Below are 16,952 nucleotides of genomic sequence, written 5' to 3'. Positions count from 1 at the left end.
ATCTGTATTATGCTAATTGAATATTAATATTTTATGAAATACATGCGCAATATTATTTAAAAAATAAAAGAAACTTCAAATAAAACTTAAATAATATGTGTGGATTTCTTTTGAAGTAGCCAAATTAAGTGGAATTGCAGTTAAATTGAGGTCAAATCGAGCCATAACCGCAATTTCTGTTGAGCCACAAAAAGAAAGAAATTGCGTGAAAAGTGAGTCAGCAAAGCACAAAGTCAGAGACGTCGCTTTGGTATCAGGAAATGCCCTGCACGTTTGCAGTTGCACTGGGGGGGGTATTTCTTTAACCACTTAAGCCCTACAGTACATACTTATTTGTACAACAAATACCAAAAATAGCCGATCTACAAGCTCACAACACACTGCATTGTGACATGTGAGCTTTTTTTATTTTATTTTTTATGGCCAGTGTGGGGATATGTTTTATTCCTGCTTCTGGTCAAAGTGTCACTATTTTGGACATGTTGTGAGCTTGTAGATCGGCTATATTTTCTACTTTTGAATAAATAAAATTTAAGTTGAAAATTCTTGACACTAATTTTCCCAAAATAGTGACACTTTGACCAGAAGCAGGAATAAAACATATCCCCACACTGGCCATAAAAATCAATGACCAGAGAGGGGATATCAAAAGCATAGGCATGGATCCCCCCATCCCACCAGTAAATCCAACCCTGTATCCATCAGTGTTGCTATAAAATGAAGCTGGAAACAGCCAAAATTCCACAATGTTTAAATTGCTCAAAGATTTGACGCTTCTTGTCAGCAGCTGCCAGGTAGAACATCCATTTTCACAAATGTCAAAAATAAAATTGAACTAAGGATATGAATGGCACATTGACATCCGAACATGCTCTCACTTATGAAAGTTGAATCTAAACTTGTCAGAGATCAATTTTGATGATCTGATCTTATACAATCTATCCCGGCCTCACGACTGACTGCAAACCAGGCAGCACCTTCAATTCATATTCTGGAAATGCAACAGTCAAAGCAGTGTTGCTATTGGTCGACAGTACAAATTTTAGACATCAACCCCGTAACACTCTGTCACAGCAACTTTACTTTGGTTCCATCCATTTCATTCCATTTAAATGAATTGAATTCGATGCAAAAAAATATTGCTCACACATGGCGGTGTGACCGGGCCTGTAGCGAGAAGGAGAAAGCGAAAGAGAGAGAGAGAGAGAGAGAGAGAGAGAGAGAGAGAGAGAGAGAGAGAGAGAGAGAGAGAGAGAGAGAGAGAGAGAGAGCAATATGGAGAGTGACAGAGCCAATGATAGAAATGGAGATAGAGTATTCTGCATTGTGTGCAACTGCGCACACAGTGTGTGTGTGTGTGTGTGTGTGTGTGTGTGTGTGTGTGTGTGTGTGTGTGTGTGTGTGTGTGTGTGTGGGGGTGTGTGTATGTGTGGGTGTGTGTATGTGTGTGTGTGTGTGTGTGTGTGTGTGTGTGTGTGTGTGTGTGTGTGTGTGTGTGTGTGTGTGTGTGTGTGTGTGTCCAGTCAAAGCGGTGTGAAGCAGGACATGAGCCTACCTGACAGACTGCTCCAGGTGTGGTTGATGTCACGCAGTGCCTGCTTCTCGGCGATGGCCCTCTTGATCTCGTCCAGCACCAGGTTGAGCTCCTTGGAGCGCTTCAGGTTCTCCTGCTCGGCGGAGTGGAGACGCTCCCTCAGGGCCAGAAACTCCCTCTGGTAGATGTCTACCACATCACCTGGTGGGAGAAGAGAACGGAAGAGCAGGGCTGTCAGCATCATGACATTTTAGTTGTCGTAACAGATAATTGTGATTCACAATGTAATAGTGTTTTTGGCATTGAACATTGGAACATCAGTATAAATAGAAATTGATATTTCTGTTTGGCTTATAGGCTTCATAAACAAAAATTGCTAAGCGGGCCTAACATCTCGAGTTCGGGCTGATAAGCAGCCCTCACACCTAAGTCGCACCGTCAATTCGGCAGATAATGTCTGAGTCATAAGTGTCGGGGCCTTTGTCAGAGTACCCGTTGTACCCGTGTCCTTTTTGTGCCCAGTACCGCGGGAAGTAGGGGTGCTGGGGGTGCGGCCGCCCCCCTTCCCCCCAAGTACCGCATCCCGTACCGCCCCCCCCCATATATATATATATATTTTTTGATAATAAATCAGTAAAATCAGGCAAAAATATGAATTAAATAACATAACTCTAACCTAACCCTAATCCTAAAACCGAAATAAAGAAACCAAAAACTGGGAAAAAAACGAACCGAATCCGCCCAGAACCACGAAAAAAAAAATTGCTTCGCGCGCGGGGGTCCTCATGCACGTGCGCACATACCGCACCCCTAACCTAAAAGGTCTTCCCGCGGCTATGTTTGTGCCTATATATGTAGATCTCTGCATCTTAACGTCCTTGTCTGACATATCGGTCAGATCGGCGGTTCTGGACAACTGGATATCCGAACTACTCGACGGCTGGCACCGTGCTCCCTTGAGTCCATGCCGAGTTACGGTTATGTCCGAGTCATATAGTGACATGGCTATATTGTATATCGAGTTTGTTTATGGTTATGTCTGAGACAGAGTGACTTGGCCGTGGTCCGCCCGCCCTCCCATTAGCCAATTTTAATATAGGATAACTTAAATATACAAAGAAATGACTGACACACTTAATAACTTTGTACTTTCAAAACGTTAAATAAAAATGGTGGAAGCCGATAAGCTCACAGTGAGCTTATAGATCCTTTAACTTTATTTATGTAGCACTTTTCAAAACAAGGTTACAAAATGCTTTACAGACAACAGGATCAAATTAAACCACACACAAGTAGCAAGACACAGTAAAAATAGATTAAGATCTGGCCAAGAGAGGAAATAGAATACTGTAAAACTGTGGTAAGAAACAGGACACATTGTACACGTAGAAAATAGGGGAAATAAAATAGATAATGGCTAGATAACTTTATTACACCTGCACGCTTGCACGTCTGTTTTATTGACAGGCAGTACGCACTCACACACACACGCGCGCGCGCACACGCTTTTGGGCGTTTAAGAGTGTTTCATTGCAATCTTGGCAGAGCACTTTTCAAGCCATTAACCAGTCTTAACAGCCTAGTCAATACTATTAGGGTGTAGACTGGTAAGCATTGATCACACCAACCAATGATCCAACACAGACAAAACTGCAGGCAAGACAGACAATCAGACAGACAGGGGGGGGAGAAACAGACAGTTAATATCTATATGGAATAAGGGCGAGAGAGACAGAGAAACAGACGTTGGATTTCGTTGCTGTCTGGCAGAAACCTCATAGTTCCATATTTCTACTTTGTATGCGTTTTCTTATGTAAATGAATGCCTTATTTAATCATACAAGAGTGTCTCACAAAAGTAGTCAAAGTACCAGATACAAGCTAATGCTATCGGCTATTTTCACTATTTAGGGGGCCAAGCAAAGGCACCCTTTTGTTTTTGTTAGTTTTATTATTATTATTCGTCTTCTGCCATTTTTTGCAGTTCTGGCTTAACCGTGCAGTCGGTTTTACAAAACTCGGTAATATGTTAGAGGGCTATGGCAAGCTTTTGTCTTGATGACTGCATTTTTAACAAGAGTTTGAAATCTGCCATTATAAGCAACATAATCCACAATCCCTCAGAACTCTGCTCAGCCGTTTCCAATGCTCATTTGTTAATTGCATGGTCTTCTTTCTCTCAAGTTCAGTCTATTATGTTTCCATATGACTTATTGCGCATATTGCATATTGCTTTTTTCATATTGCATTGTGTGGCCCCGTATTGTTGCTTGCAGCTATATTTTAAATTGTTTTTGAAATAATGACAAAAAGGAACAGTTTTGGATTTTTGGAAGGTTTCCACCGACAGCATCGATTTAAATCTTTGCAGGACGCACGCACGCACGCACGCACGCACGCACGCACGCACGCACGCACGCACGCACAGGCTGCAGAATCTTTCAATCACTGCTGCAGGCACTACTTTAATATCACAATCACATAAATAATAGATAGAGTGAGAGGGAGAGAGAATGTATACAAACAATAAACAATAAAAAGTGAGCATGCTAGTCTACAGGTGGGAAAATGTCATCTATTAAAAAGAAAAGTACAGGTTTAAAAAACGGCGCTCGTGTGCGCTCGGGTGGGACATTGGTAAAGTCCCTGCCCACCACCACGGAGGTTGTGGGTTCGAATCCACCGTGGTGCCTTTGTCAGGCGTCTATGCGAACACCATTGGCCCCTGTTCAGGGGAGGGATTGACATTGTATGCTCTGCCGTGAACAAAAAGGGGTGTTACAGATTTAAGGCAATTTCATTTTGTATTTTTGTCTCCATGTTGTTATGACACCCTGCTGTCGAGCTCATCTAGTTTCTGAGAAAGTGAATTATGTGACATCATCGGAGAATCGTGTGGAAGGACTAGGGGGTCATATAGATGAAATACATGTATGCATTCAAAAGAAAATGTCAAACATCACGGCAGACCCCATGAGCTCCGAGGAAGCCGCAGGGAGCTAGCTCATTACAGAGATGTCCTGCGTCTTCTCTGGAGGGTCACCATGACATGCCTCACCATGGAGTCTGTGCATGCATACAGACCACTGTTTAGCTGCCTGTCTGAGAACCTCTCGCCCCAGTGGGTTTCTGCACCTCCCTACACTAAGGTCTGCATAAATTCAGCTAAAGCCTTCTTTCTAAAGCTCTTTTCCTGTCTCCCTCCATTTCTCTCTCGCTCACTCACTCTCTCTCCAACAAACAGCTGTGCCAACACAAAACACCAGCTTTGGATGCCTGGCTCAGTTCCTTCCTTTAACAGGACAGACAGTGTCATGCCACCGCAGCACGGCAGACGTGGAGAACAGAACTGATATGAAGTTGTATAGTTGGTGAATAAATGAAAGCATGAAGAGAGGGAAAATGTGTGATGAAAATGAGTGTCTGGCTGAGTGACGGGGGAGAGAAAGAGATGTAAAATCCTCTGTGGGTTGTGGTATGATGAAACATGGGGCCAATATCTTGTGGTGGTATTGACGGGCTCTGAGGCAGGCTGGCGTGTGGTGGAGGCAGGCTGGTGTGTGGAGTCAGCCTCCTGCTATTCTTCACTAGCTCCAGGATTATTGGCCTTGTGTCCCCTTTGTCTCAATTTCGCTTATCTGTCGACTACTGTCTTGAAAACTAAAAACTAAGCCAACCCCCTCTCTCCCTTCTCAGAATGACAGTGACAATTATTTTATTTGAAACGAAACAGATATATGCAATGCGTTCTATCGTCGCTTATCCTCTGGCCATTTATTTGATAGGCAGTCTACTGATACAAGTCATACAACTATCTTAGACCCATTACAGTAAAGTTTTTATTGCTCTTTATAGTCCCGCGTTGCCAGACGATCGGAGACCATGGCCTACTGATACATCTGGGGATTTCTAAATGCAAGAACATTCATTGATTTATCAAAAGAATTTGAATAGTTGATCATAATATCTTAATAACCAAGCTATCCTCATAGGATTGGATGAGCTCGGATTTAATTGGTTTTCATAATTATCTTTCAGGGACAGACTTTAACTCTAGCTCTCTTGAAATAAGTAAAAGTGTCTATTCTGGGTCCACTTTTATTTACATTATAATTATATACGTAAATAAAAAATGTAAAGGAAGAATTGGATTTTTGTATAGAAAAATCTTGCTTTTCTACTGTCAGTCGGAAGACCATTGTACAATAAACAATTATGTCTGTGCTTGAATATAATGACATTTTGTACATGCATGCCTCCCCTTCTACTTTGAAGCCTCTCAATGCTGTGTTTCATAGCGTTCTGCCTTTTATCACTGGAGAGAAATTACTCACTCATCATTGTATTTTATACAAAAAAGTAGGTTGGCCCTCTTTAACTAAAAGAAGCGAATGGCTTTGTATTTTATTTATAAGGCTCTGCTTATGAAACTTCCCTTTTATCTCTGACCCTTCATTGTTTTTAAACATAGCAGATATGCTACTAGGTCAAAGGATTGTTTCGCTTTAAAAGTACCACACGTAAAAATGGAACTTGGCAAGGCTGGTTTTAAACACTATGCCCCATCCAAATGGAATGAACTACAGAGGACCTTCAATTTAGAGTGTCTGTCTTGTTCTGCTGGAGGGTTGCAATATTGACCTCTGATGATACACTATGATGTAGGATGTTTGTTTACCGCTCGACTATGACTGATCTGTACTTATTATTTCCAATGTTTCTATATGCACTTGTCTGTCTAATGTGTTTTATATAAAGAATTCTCAATCCCATTGAGACTTCCGGTTTAAATAAAGGACAACTAAACAAAGCATCATCCTGACTTATTTCTAGTGTTTGTGTCAGTGGCGTAGATCTAGGGGGGTGCAAAAGGGGCTCGCATTGGGGGGTGGGCAGGTCAGCTTCACCCATCAGTCTCGTGCTGGGCCCCCCTGGTTTTGACTTGATAACATAATTATGTGGAACCTTGAAGTATAATACCAGTAATTAATTAACCACTGTGAGCAAATGTGTCCACTGCCTTTAAAGGGCAATTCAGGGCAATGTTCAGATGCTTAAATGTATGCTCTGTGGTACATCTGTGTCGCGTGCCAAAAATAGCAAGCTCACAACGTGTCACATTTTTGATGCACTGCGAGTGTGCAGATCAGCTATTTTCGGCCTGCAACATCATTGTACGACAAAGCATAAACGGGGCTTAAAACGGTTTAGCCTCATCGCGAATCTTTGGCCTGAACTAGGCTTAACTCACGGTAAGTATTTAGGACTGAGCAGCGCAGGGACCAGGTCCAGCTCTAAGGCCAGTGCCTTGGCAGGAGTATGTCCCTAACATGAATGTGTTCTTACACCCAGAGACCAGGTCCTCCTCTAAGGCCAGAGCCTTGGCGGGAGTATTTCCCCAACATGCATGTGTTCTTGGTATGAGAGGAAACGCATGTAAACATGAGAACATGCAAACCTGACACAGAAAGGCCTCAGTCGGTTTTAGACCCAGGGTGTTCTTGCTGTGAGGCAACAATACGAACCGCTGAGCCACTCTGTGTACATTTTGTAATTATTATCATACGTATTGAACTAAGTAAAGGAAGGTTGCTGATGGATGCCTTTCATAATTAAAACTGACAAATGAAAGAGTGACACGGACACAAATAGATAGACGAGTTATGGCATACTTAGTTCTCTGATGTTATTAATGGCACCTAATAGTAACATCTGTTTAGCTAATGACTGCTGCTGATTGAAAACGCACACACACGCACAGGCACACGCACGCACACGCGCACACACACAGATCCAAGAACCAGGAAACAAACAAAGTAAAGAACATCCACATTAATTCCCCCCATCCCCCAGCAAAGTGAAACCTATACTTGACCACTTAAAACTTACATACTGTACTTTAATGACAATTTGCCTTTGAGATGTGTTCAAAGACCTCTCTGTCTTTGAATAATTTCATGAACCCATACCCTTCTGGTTCTTTTTTCGATGTCTGCACAATGTACAGAAGTAACAGGTCATTAATATGCATTTTGGGGCTCCAATGCAGCGGGAGTTTACAGTGCATGCTCCACTGTTTACAGATCATTATCATTCATCAGTGTGTGGATTGCTCACATCATTATCATTATAGTTGTTATAGTTATCTTTCATGGTGTGGACGGCTCTGTATTGCTGCAGAGCGATGAACAAATGAAGGTAAAACAAAGACAATCTGGCAGAGGAACAGAGGGAAATAGGCTTATACTGTATACTGCATACAGGAATGGATGATTGCAAAACCAGGGACAGGTGAATAATTGGGAGGTGTGGATAATCAAGGGAGTGGCTGACACACAAGGACCAGAACCTAAAAGACAAGACAGGACAGGAATTTGTTTGGTGAAAGGTGATGAGTTCTGTACGTGATTGAAAGTGAGATTTCTTCAATTTGGAAACAATAAAATATTACTACAAAACTAAATTAGACCACTAGTGCACATTGAAGGTAGGAGAATTTGAGCGCAGACAAACCTATTCTTTTTAAGGATATGCGCAGACCTTTGTCCATTTCATAAAAACAATTTCTCAAATAAGATAATTAGAATAGTCAAACATTTTAAAATATAAACATACCTAGCTGCTACACACTACAATACAAGTTTGAACTTGCAGGAATGCTATATACACTGTTTTGGTGGTCTGTGCCCCGTGCCGATGCTCAAAAATAGACCTGAGCTCTGAATGACGCATCAATAAGGCTAAATAGCATTCTATTTTTATTTTGTTTTGGGTTGTCTCTTTCCGGAGTCAGGTAGCTTTCTTTTAGTTCTCTTACAATCTGGTTTAGTCCAGTGGGTTCTTCGTCTGGTAGTCCCTAAACCAGCTGACTAAGGGGGCATCCCTGTTCGTAGGTTTACTCTATGGACACACACACACACACACACACACACACACACACACACACACACACACACACACACACACACACACACACACACACACACACACACACACACACACACACACACACACACACACACACACACACACACACACACACACACACACACACACACACACACACACACACACACACACACACACAGAATGCTTCCTTTTTAATGTCGAGATTTTAATTATCCTTCAACACAATTACTGATCTCTTCTCTATTCTAATAATCATCACCCCCCCTAAGTGACTCCTTCCAGTCAGTCTGACAGCAGTAGTGCCAGGCTGCAAAAACAAAAGCAGTATCATGCATTATATATGCTTATGGACTCCCTAATTATAAAGAAGGCATTTGGCCAACTTAACAACAAAGACATGGGCTTCAACGCTCAGACTAACAAAGGCTTTTTATGACTCAGTGTTGCTTTGATATCCAGAAAAAGGCATGCATATGAAAAGGATTTTGAGCACTAGACCGTGTTCATGTCGTTCAGTCTCTAGTGATAATAGATACCTGTTATGCAATGTTTGAGGAGGGATTAACCATATGAGCTACAAGATACATTTGGCGAAAATAGCAGGTCTACAATCTCACAACGTGACCCGTTGTGAGCTTGTAGATCGGTTATTTCCCTTTTTTATAGGGTTTAAGTGGTTAAGGGTAGAGTTCAATTCGCTGGGGGGGATGAGGGATCCATGCCTCTTCTTTTGATATACCCCCAATGGTCATTCATTTGTATAGCTAGTGGGGATATATTTTATCCCTGCTTTTGGTCAGACTAAATTACACGCATTTCCTTTTGGGAAATGTAGACGGCTATGTTTGATATTTATGTTTGATAATATCCTAATTTAACCCATTAAAAAAACGGGAAAGCATCCGTGTCATTTTAGATTTTTGCGTTGGCTATTCACAAATAGCAGATCTACAAGCTCACAGCGCGTCACTTCGTGCCATGCTGCGAGCTTGTACATCTGCTATTTTTGAACATTTTAATCAATTAACAGTTTGCAAAAGGTACAGTACTGTACAAGGTACAGTTATACAATAATGCTAAAAGGGTGTGGTCCTGGCTGTGTGTTCAATTCATCAAGACATATAAAGACATACAATACTATACAAGATATCATCAGTACTAGGAGCAGTAAAAGTATATTTACAGAAAAACATTGGGGGGTAATTTCTTTTGGCATGCCAGAAGACTTGTCTAGGCCCAGTTGCAAATTGCAGACAGGTGTTCTTTTATGGCGGTTTTGAAGGAGGGTAGGGAGGTGGGGGGAATGGAATGAACCACTGCCCTAGAGTACCATGAGGTGCATGCATAGTCTAACCCTAACCTTAGTGGGGGAACATAGAACCCGGGGAACATAGGGATGACCCCCTTCAGCTAGTGTCCTGAGAGCATTCCTACTGACCAACGAGGAGATCCTGCCCAGAAATCTTATTCTTTGGTTGACTTTCTCGATTACTTTTGTTGCAATTTTTTCCCTGGAAAGATTGTTCTCTACAATACAACCCAGGTAGGTAATTTCCCCTTTCCTTGTGATGACATTGTCACCCACTCTGATCGTTAAGTCTTTGGCCTTATTGAGTTAAATTCTGGACCCCAAAATAATGGATTCAGTTTTGCCCAGTTTGTTCTCAGTGAGCCATGTGCAGATTTGACCGAGCTCAGAGCTAAGGGCATTTTCATAATAATAACACACTAAATATAACTGCGCTGTTGTTGTTTCTTGTCAAAGTTGTGTTATTGTTGTGTTTTTATGCATTTGAAGGCAGACATTTTATTTGAAAAGTCAAGAGAAAAGATTGATTTACAAATGAAATTCAATTGTCTGCAACTTATTATGCAGCTTTGTTTAGCCGACATTGACTAATTATTCCAGTAAGTTAAGTAGCATTTTAATTTTTAATTACTTTGCACAAAACTGTAAACATCCACTGACAACGGTGACTTCTAAAAATGAAGCAATTAACAGCAAAATGGTCTATGTGTTGTGACCGAAGCTGTGAGTAGACAATTACAGTACATGGATTTAGACAAGAATGGCCCTTTAATGTCCTTCATAGTGAAATGCTTTTCTGTCTTTTTTTTCTTTCTTTCAAGTCATTTATTTAGGGATTTTTATGCTTCATTTCTCAGATAGGACATTGCAGAGAGAGTCAGGAAACCAAGGGCAGAGAGAGAGGAGAGACATGTGGGAGTCGGACTCAAACTCAGGTCAACTACAGTATACAACCCACATTGAGCACAGGGTCTGTGAACCAACTAGCTGAGCCATCAGGCACCTGACCCCATGAAATGCTTTTCTACTCCTAAAACAATCTGTAAGCCAGTGGTTCTCAAACCTTTTCATGTCAAGGACCCCCCAAAATGATATGTATTTGGCTGCAGACGCCGCCCATCTGAAAACATATTTTGTGCCAGGGATTTTTCAAAAATAGCAGATCTACAAGCTCATGAGCTTGTATATCTGCTATCTTTGAATAGCCAAAGTATAAAATATGGTTAATGTGGTTAAAATGATTGTGACGCTATATTAAATAATTTTGCTGGGGACCCCCTGGCACCCCCCCAAGGACCCTCAGACCCCACTTTGAGAACCAATGCTGTAAGCAGCTTGAAGAGCCTTCTGTCTGCTGGTGCGTGGCGGCAGTGGCTCAGGATATAGAGCAGCCACTTGGGAATTGGAAGGTTCCCAGTTCAATCCCCGGCTACCCCTGGGCTATAGTGTGGAAGTGCCCTTGAGCAAGATTCTTCAACTAGAATTGCTCCCGATGAGCAGATTGAAGCCTTGCATGGTGAGCCTCTGCCGTCGATATGTGAATGGGTGAATGCGTTGCACATTGTAAAACGCTTTGGCTAAAGGCGCTATATAAATACTCAATTTTACCATGTAAGTATATGCAGTGCATGTGTATCTGTGTAAATCATGTCATATGGGCATCATTAATAACTATGACTCTCAAGTGACACACATAATTGTCAGTATGTGCCTGACAATTGCCAATATGTATGCGTGTGTGCGTGCGTGCGTGCCAGACAATGCCAATGACATCCAATGGGTTTGTGGAGCAGAGAACTCTCCACAGGATTATAATATATCCATTGCAATGTCTTAACCTTTGACCCTGAAGGAACCGAAGCGAAATGAATGGATGCGAGCAAGAAATTGATAGTGAAAAATAATAAGGTGCTGCATGCGTGTGTGTTCTCTGAATCACAACCAGTCATACATGGCTGGCCTACGTCACAGTGGTGGGAAAAGTACTCCGATTTATTACTTTAGTAAAGATAGCAATACCACAATGTTGAAATTCTCTGTAAAAGTCCTGTATTCAAAATTGTACTTGAGTAAAAGTACAAAAGTATTGACATAAAAATATACTTAAATTACCAAAGTAAAAGTACTAAAGAACACTTTTTTAAATAGCAGATCTACAAGCTCACAACATGTCATCAAGTACAGTACTTGAGTAAATGTACTTTACCTTCCACCACTGCTACATCATTATGCACAGGAGTCACACAAACAGATATCCATCCATTCCTTAATCCACAAATCCATCCAGTGGATAAACACATTGACAACCATAGAACCAATTATACTGTCCACATTTCATTTACTTTGGTGACCCTCATGCCCTTCTGCGTACATATATATATATATACATATATATCCTTTAAGGCCCAATACATCCACCGGATTAGCAGCCAGGAGCTCATAATCTCACGTGTTCTGTGTTCACATCAAGAATAAGAAAGCAATCTAAAAAATAATAAGGATTTATGAACAGATCTATCCCCCAGATCTCCATCACCTTCTGCTCCTAGAAGACCAAACCAAGGATGGCAGCTAATACAAAGGACTGGTCTAATTCTCCAATACGATAGGTTTATTTAACATTGTATTATGATAGGGGAGGAAAACTAAATCCAGCATGTTCTTATTTTGATTGGGTCTTTCAACAGAGTAAAGGGCTAGGAGACATTATATATGGGTTATAAACACAGTAAAATCCTGTGTTCATTGAGAGTGAACACATAGAACCAAATAATTTGGTTCCATTTCACATACACTGAAGATTTTGCAGCATATACACGCAATATACACAAGAATGTGCATATTTAATAGCAACCTGTGACAAGAGTATGGTGTGATGTCCTCAGCAGGGATCACATGACCCCTCCGACTCTTTGCTCTATAGTTCATGTCGTTGGCTGCCTGATGAAACTAATAGTTTTAACGTATGCAAAACACAGAGCACTAATACATACTAATCCTAAAGTATAATCCCAGATTTGTTCAATTTGAACACAAACACAAAGACCTCAATGGCGGCGTCGATACAGTTTGGTAGCTCGCAAGCTTGACATTATGAGGTGCCATGCTGGGCATACATATGCATGCAAATATGCATGCGAATATGCATGCAAAATAGCAAACAAAAACTATATATATATCTATATATTTATGTATATATAAAAATATCTTTCTTTTATGAACCCTGTCAATGGATCCATCTGTCTCTTACTTCCTATTTATTTCCGTTTGTTCAGGAATACATAAGTGTGTGACATCCCCCCCATGGTTACGTTAATGCGTGAACCGGCATCAGGTTTGGCAATACTGTCAGCAGTCAGCAGCAGTCAGTCAGATGGAGGAGGAAGCAAAGCTAGAAAAGCAGAGAAACAACTACCAAGACATTTGATATATTTGTTTTGGTTCCCGAACTTTTAAGCTCGAGACCCGAAAGGGTGATGTCTTCCTCAGAGAGAGAGATTTACACATGTATTCCTCCTTCTCTTAAATCTATGATATTTCTACATGTATCAAATGAAAATGATCAACGGCAATCATTGTTCTTATGGTAGAATAAAAAGGCTTAGGTAACAAGACGTGCTACTGATACGGTGAGATGGCGGTGCCGGGATTTGAACCCATAGAACCTGCCTATTCAAAAGGCCAGGGCTCTACCGACATGTGGACCCCCACGTGTCTATACCATGCTCACCTCCTTGCGCACGCACACACACACACACACACACACACACACACACACACACACACACACACACACACACACACACACACACACACACACACACACACACACACACACACACACACACACACACACACACACACACACACACACACACACACACACACACACACACACACATTGCTGTTAAGCCCATTGAAGTTGAGCCCTTTTGATTGTAGCCAACCTTCTCTGGGTAAGTGAAAAATCTTCAGATGCAAAGCCAAGAAAGTCACACAAACCTAATCCCTGCTCAGTTACTCAGTCAACTCACATACAGTGGAAACCGCTTATAGCGATCACTGTTACAGTGATCAACCGCTTAAATGGATACAAAAGAAGCCTTGGACAAATTCATTCCCATACAAATGCTATCTTACAATGAATGCAGGGAATCTCTGTACGTACGTCTGTAATCCAGGTATCTCGAGAATCGTTCGACCGACCGGCTTCAAATTCGCCACACGTGTCGCAGGCGACCCGAGGGTGCCGGTCCTCAGGGTCGAGTCAGACGGATAGGAGGTTGTCCAGAACCGCCAGAAAAGGCTCGACCCGGACGGTTGGCGTAAACGTCTGGGCACTAATAGGCTGGTAATCCAGCCCGACAGCGTGTCGCGGATTCGACTCCCGAACCCGACGGCCTTTGCTGCATGTCAATCGCCATCTCTCTCTCCATTTCTTGTCAGCCTACTGTCGGCCATAGCTGAGTGGTTAGTGAGCCCGCCTAGGGCGCCAGAGGCCCTGGTTGCCCCAGGTTCGATTCCAGGCCAGGCCAGCATATGTGTCGATGAAATGAAATTTGTCCCTGAGCAAGACTACCCCTAATTGCTCACAGGTTCTCATTGGAAACAAGACCGCAAGGACTTTCATGAACAACCTGTTAAAAGGAATTATCCTTATCCTTATCTTTATCAATAAAGGCATAAAAGCCCCAAAAAATTATCTTTAAAAGAAAAGGCTCTGACCGTGGCCCAAATGAGTCAATTGATTGCCATCGCAACCCCAGCCTAAGCTTGATTTTTTCAAATTCCCCACAATTGCCCAATTCCCCACACCTGTCATTTGATTAGTTAGTCAGTCTACTTTCCACTGTCAGTTTGCACTCTTCAGACATTCTCCACACATTCTCCACAAACGTTTATCACTGCACAAGGACTTTCCACAACCACCAATCCCTGGCATATATGGCCATATACTGAGAACATCAGGGATTTCCATATGGGCATACATGTAATGTTCATTTTGGATCCTTTTATACATGACAACATAATGGTAAAAATATTTAAACTACAGTAATTCTATTTTCATTTACTTTGTACTTTACACCTAACTCCCATGACACTTTGCCTTGTCTGCTTCCAGCTGTCTGCCTGAGGCAGGTGCTGGTGCGGTGTGCATATTTAGATCATGATGGGAAAAATTAAGTCATTTTCTCTCTATGAAAAACAAGGTTATGACAAAGCCAAAACATTTGCCAACAACATGCTGCAGTGAAACTTAGTGTAACTCAGGATACCTTGAGTAGTGTATTTAGTGGCTATAAAAAAATTGCAGAATCTTGACAAAGTTTCTCTTATGGGGGTCCCTGGCACATTTATTTTCAAATAGTGGTCCGTGGCCAGATAGAAATCAATTTGGGGTTGCTTGACATGAAAATGTTTGATAACCACTGGTGTAGTATACTCAAACAACATGAAACAGTCAGTTGTTTTATCTTCCCCCACACACACACACACACACACACACACACACACACACACACACTAACACATGGGTGAGAGTGCCGGTGCACTGTTAAACCAAAGAGATTGTGTGTGCACACAGTAGTGATGAGCGGGTCGGGTTTTTTCATAACCCACCCCAACCCACCCTGCGAACCCATATATAAATATATGACTCAATGGTGAAACCCATGGTGAAAAAAAAAAAGATAAGTATAAGTATATACCCCAAGTGTATTCAAACTGTTTTATTGTTATTATTCTTATTAGGAATAAAGACAAAACAAGAGCATGTGATTTTAATTTTAAAAAAAATGCGTGTGAGAGTGGCGTCGACCCGCAACACCCGCAGCCCGCATAATTGCCTCTGGAATCTTGACTCGTCCGCCCACGCCGCGGGTTGACCCGCGGGTTACGGGTCGGCCCGCTCATCACTAGTGCACAGTGCTGCTGTGTGTGTGTGTGTACGTGCTGTAGAGGCTAATATCTGACACTTGTGAGGAGAAGACCACCTAGCTAATTAGATTAGCCTTAGCCTGCACTCTCACATGAGTGAACTGTCTGCTTGGCTTAATCACTACCACACGCTGATATAACCCCCCCTCTAAACACACACACACACACACACACACTTCATCATCATCATCATCACATGATTACAATCTCTTCCTCTTGTTCGGATTAAAAAGTTAATGTCTTATATTGTGTGAGTGTTAGAATTTAACTGAAAGTATATCTTACATGGTTTGTGGAGGGAGATAAGTGTGTGAGTGTATATATATATATATACATATAATATACATATACATATACATATACATATACATATACATATACATATACATATACATATACATATACATATATATATCATTTTATTTACTAGTGTGGATAATGTATCCAACCCACATTCTTTGTTTTATATGAATGCTGTGTAGATTGGAGCTAGCATAGATATTTTCAGTCAGAACAGATTCATTTGGTAGATGAGACGCGAACGGCCTTCTACCATACCGTTGAAGGCACAAGGGGGCGGGGCTGGCGGGCTAAGTTAGTGCAGTGAGTGGCAGTTGGAGCAAACACAGTCCCCACAACATCATTTACGATTCTGTGCCTATCGGTACATAACTCGGACGGCGCTTAGTCGACTAGCAGACCATCGGCCGGTCGTCGCGGGCACTCGCGCCTGGAGGCGCTCGGGCGCGACTCTTCGGCCTCAAGGTCTGCTGAGTCGGCTCGGCTCCGTCATGGTTCCCCAATAGGGGAAGCCTCGCCCCTCCTTCAACGGCATGGTAGAAGGCTGTTCGCAGATGAGACCTGAAGGTGTTTTAATTCCCATTCATTAGGATGTTGGCGCTATTAGTACAATATTTGTTGTTCCTTCTTTCTCTCAGGCTCTCTCTCTCTCTCTCTCTCTCTCTCTGGTTCTCAGCGTGCGGTCCGGGGACCCTCAGGGGTCCTTGAGGGGGTTCCAAGGGGTCCCCAGCTAAATAATTGATAGCTAGGAACCAAAAAGGACCCTTACAGAACCCTTACTCTGAGAGAGTACGAATGGAACCAAATGAACGGTTACGATCGTGTTCCATTTGTACACACTAAACGAGTTAAATGAACAGTCAGGATTTTACTGTTCCTTCCTCCCGAAAAAGGGTTAGGGGTTTAAATGAGTTGTGCTGCAGCTAAGGCATTCTACCTCAATCAATACACCCTCCCCCAGGG

The 16,952-nt window shown here is 42.0% G+C and overlaps 1 protein-coding gene across 1 annotated transcript in view; it reads right to left on the bottom strand.

Annotated features, from left to right (window-relative positions):
• The window catches only part of mgat4b (alpha-1,3-mannosyl-glycoprotein 4-beta-N-acetylglucosaminyltransferase B), a 146,647-nt gene that overhangs the window by 67,105 nt on the left and 62,590 nt on the right, over positions 1 to 16,952 (bottom strand). The window contains 1 exon segment of the mRNA XM_080416885.1: positions 1,556 to 1,735. Within this exon segment, the coding sequence (XP_080273011.1) occupies positions 1,556 to 1,735 (180 nt within the window).

The sequence above is a fragment of the Gymnoscopelus braueri genome, assembly GCF_963280865.1.
Source record: "Gymnoscopelus braueri genome assembly, chromosome: 20".
Lineage (NCBI taxonomy): Eukaryota > Metazoa > Chordata > Actinopteri > Myctophiformes > Myctophidae > Gymnoscopelus > Gymnoscopelus braueri.
The sequence above is the reverse complement of the archived record's forward strand: the minus strand, read 5'-3'. Positions and strand labels throughout refer to the sequence as shown.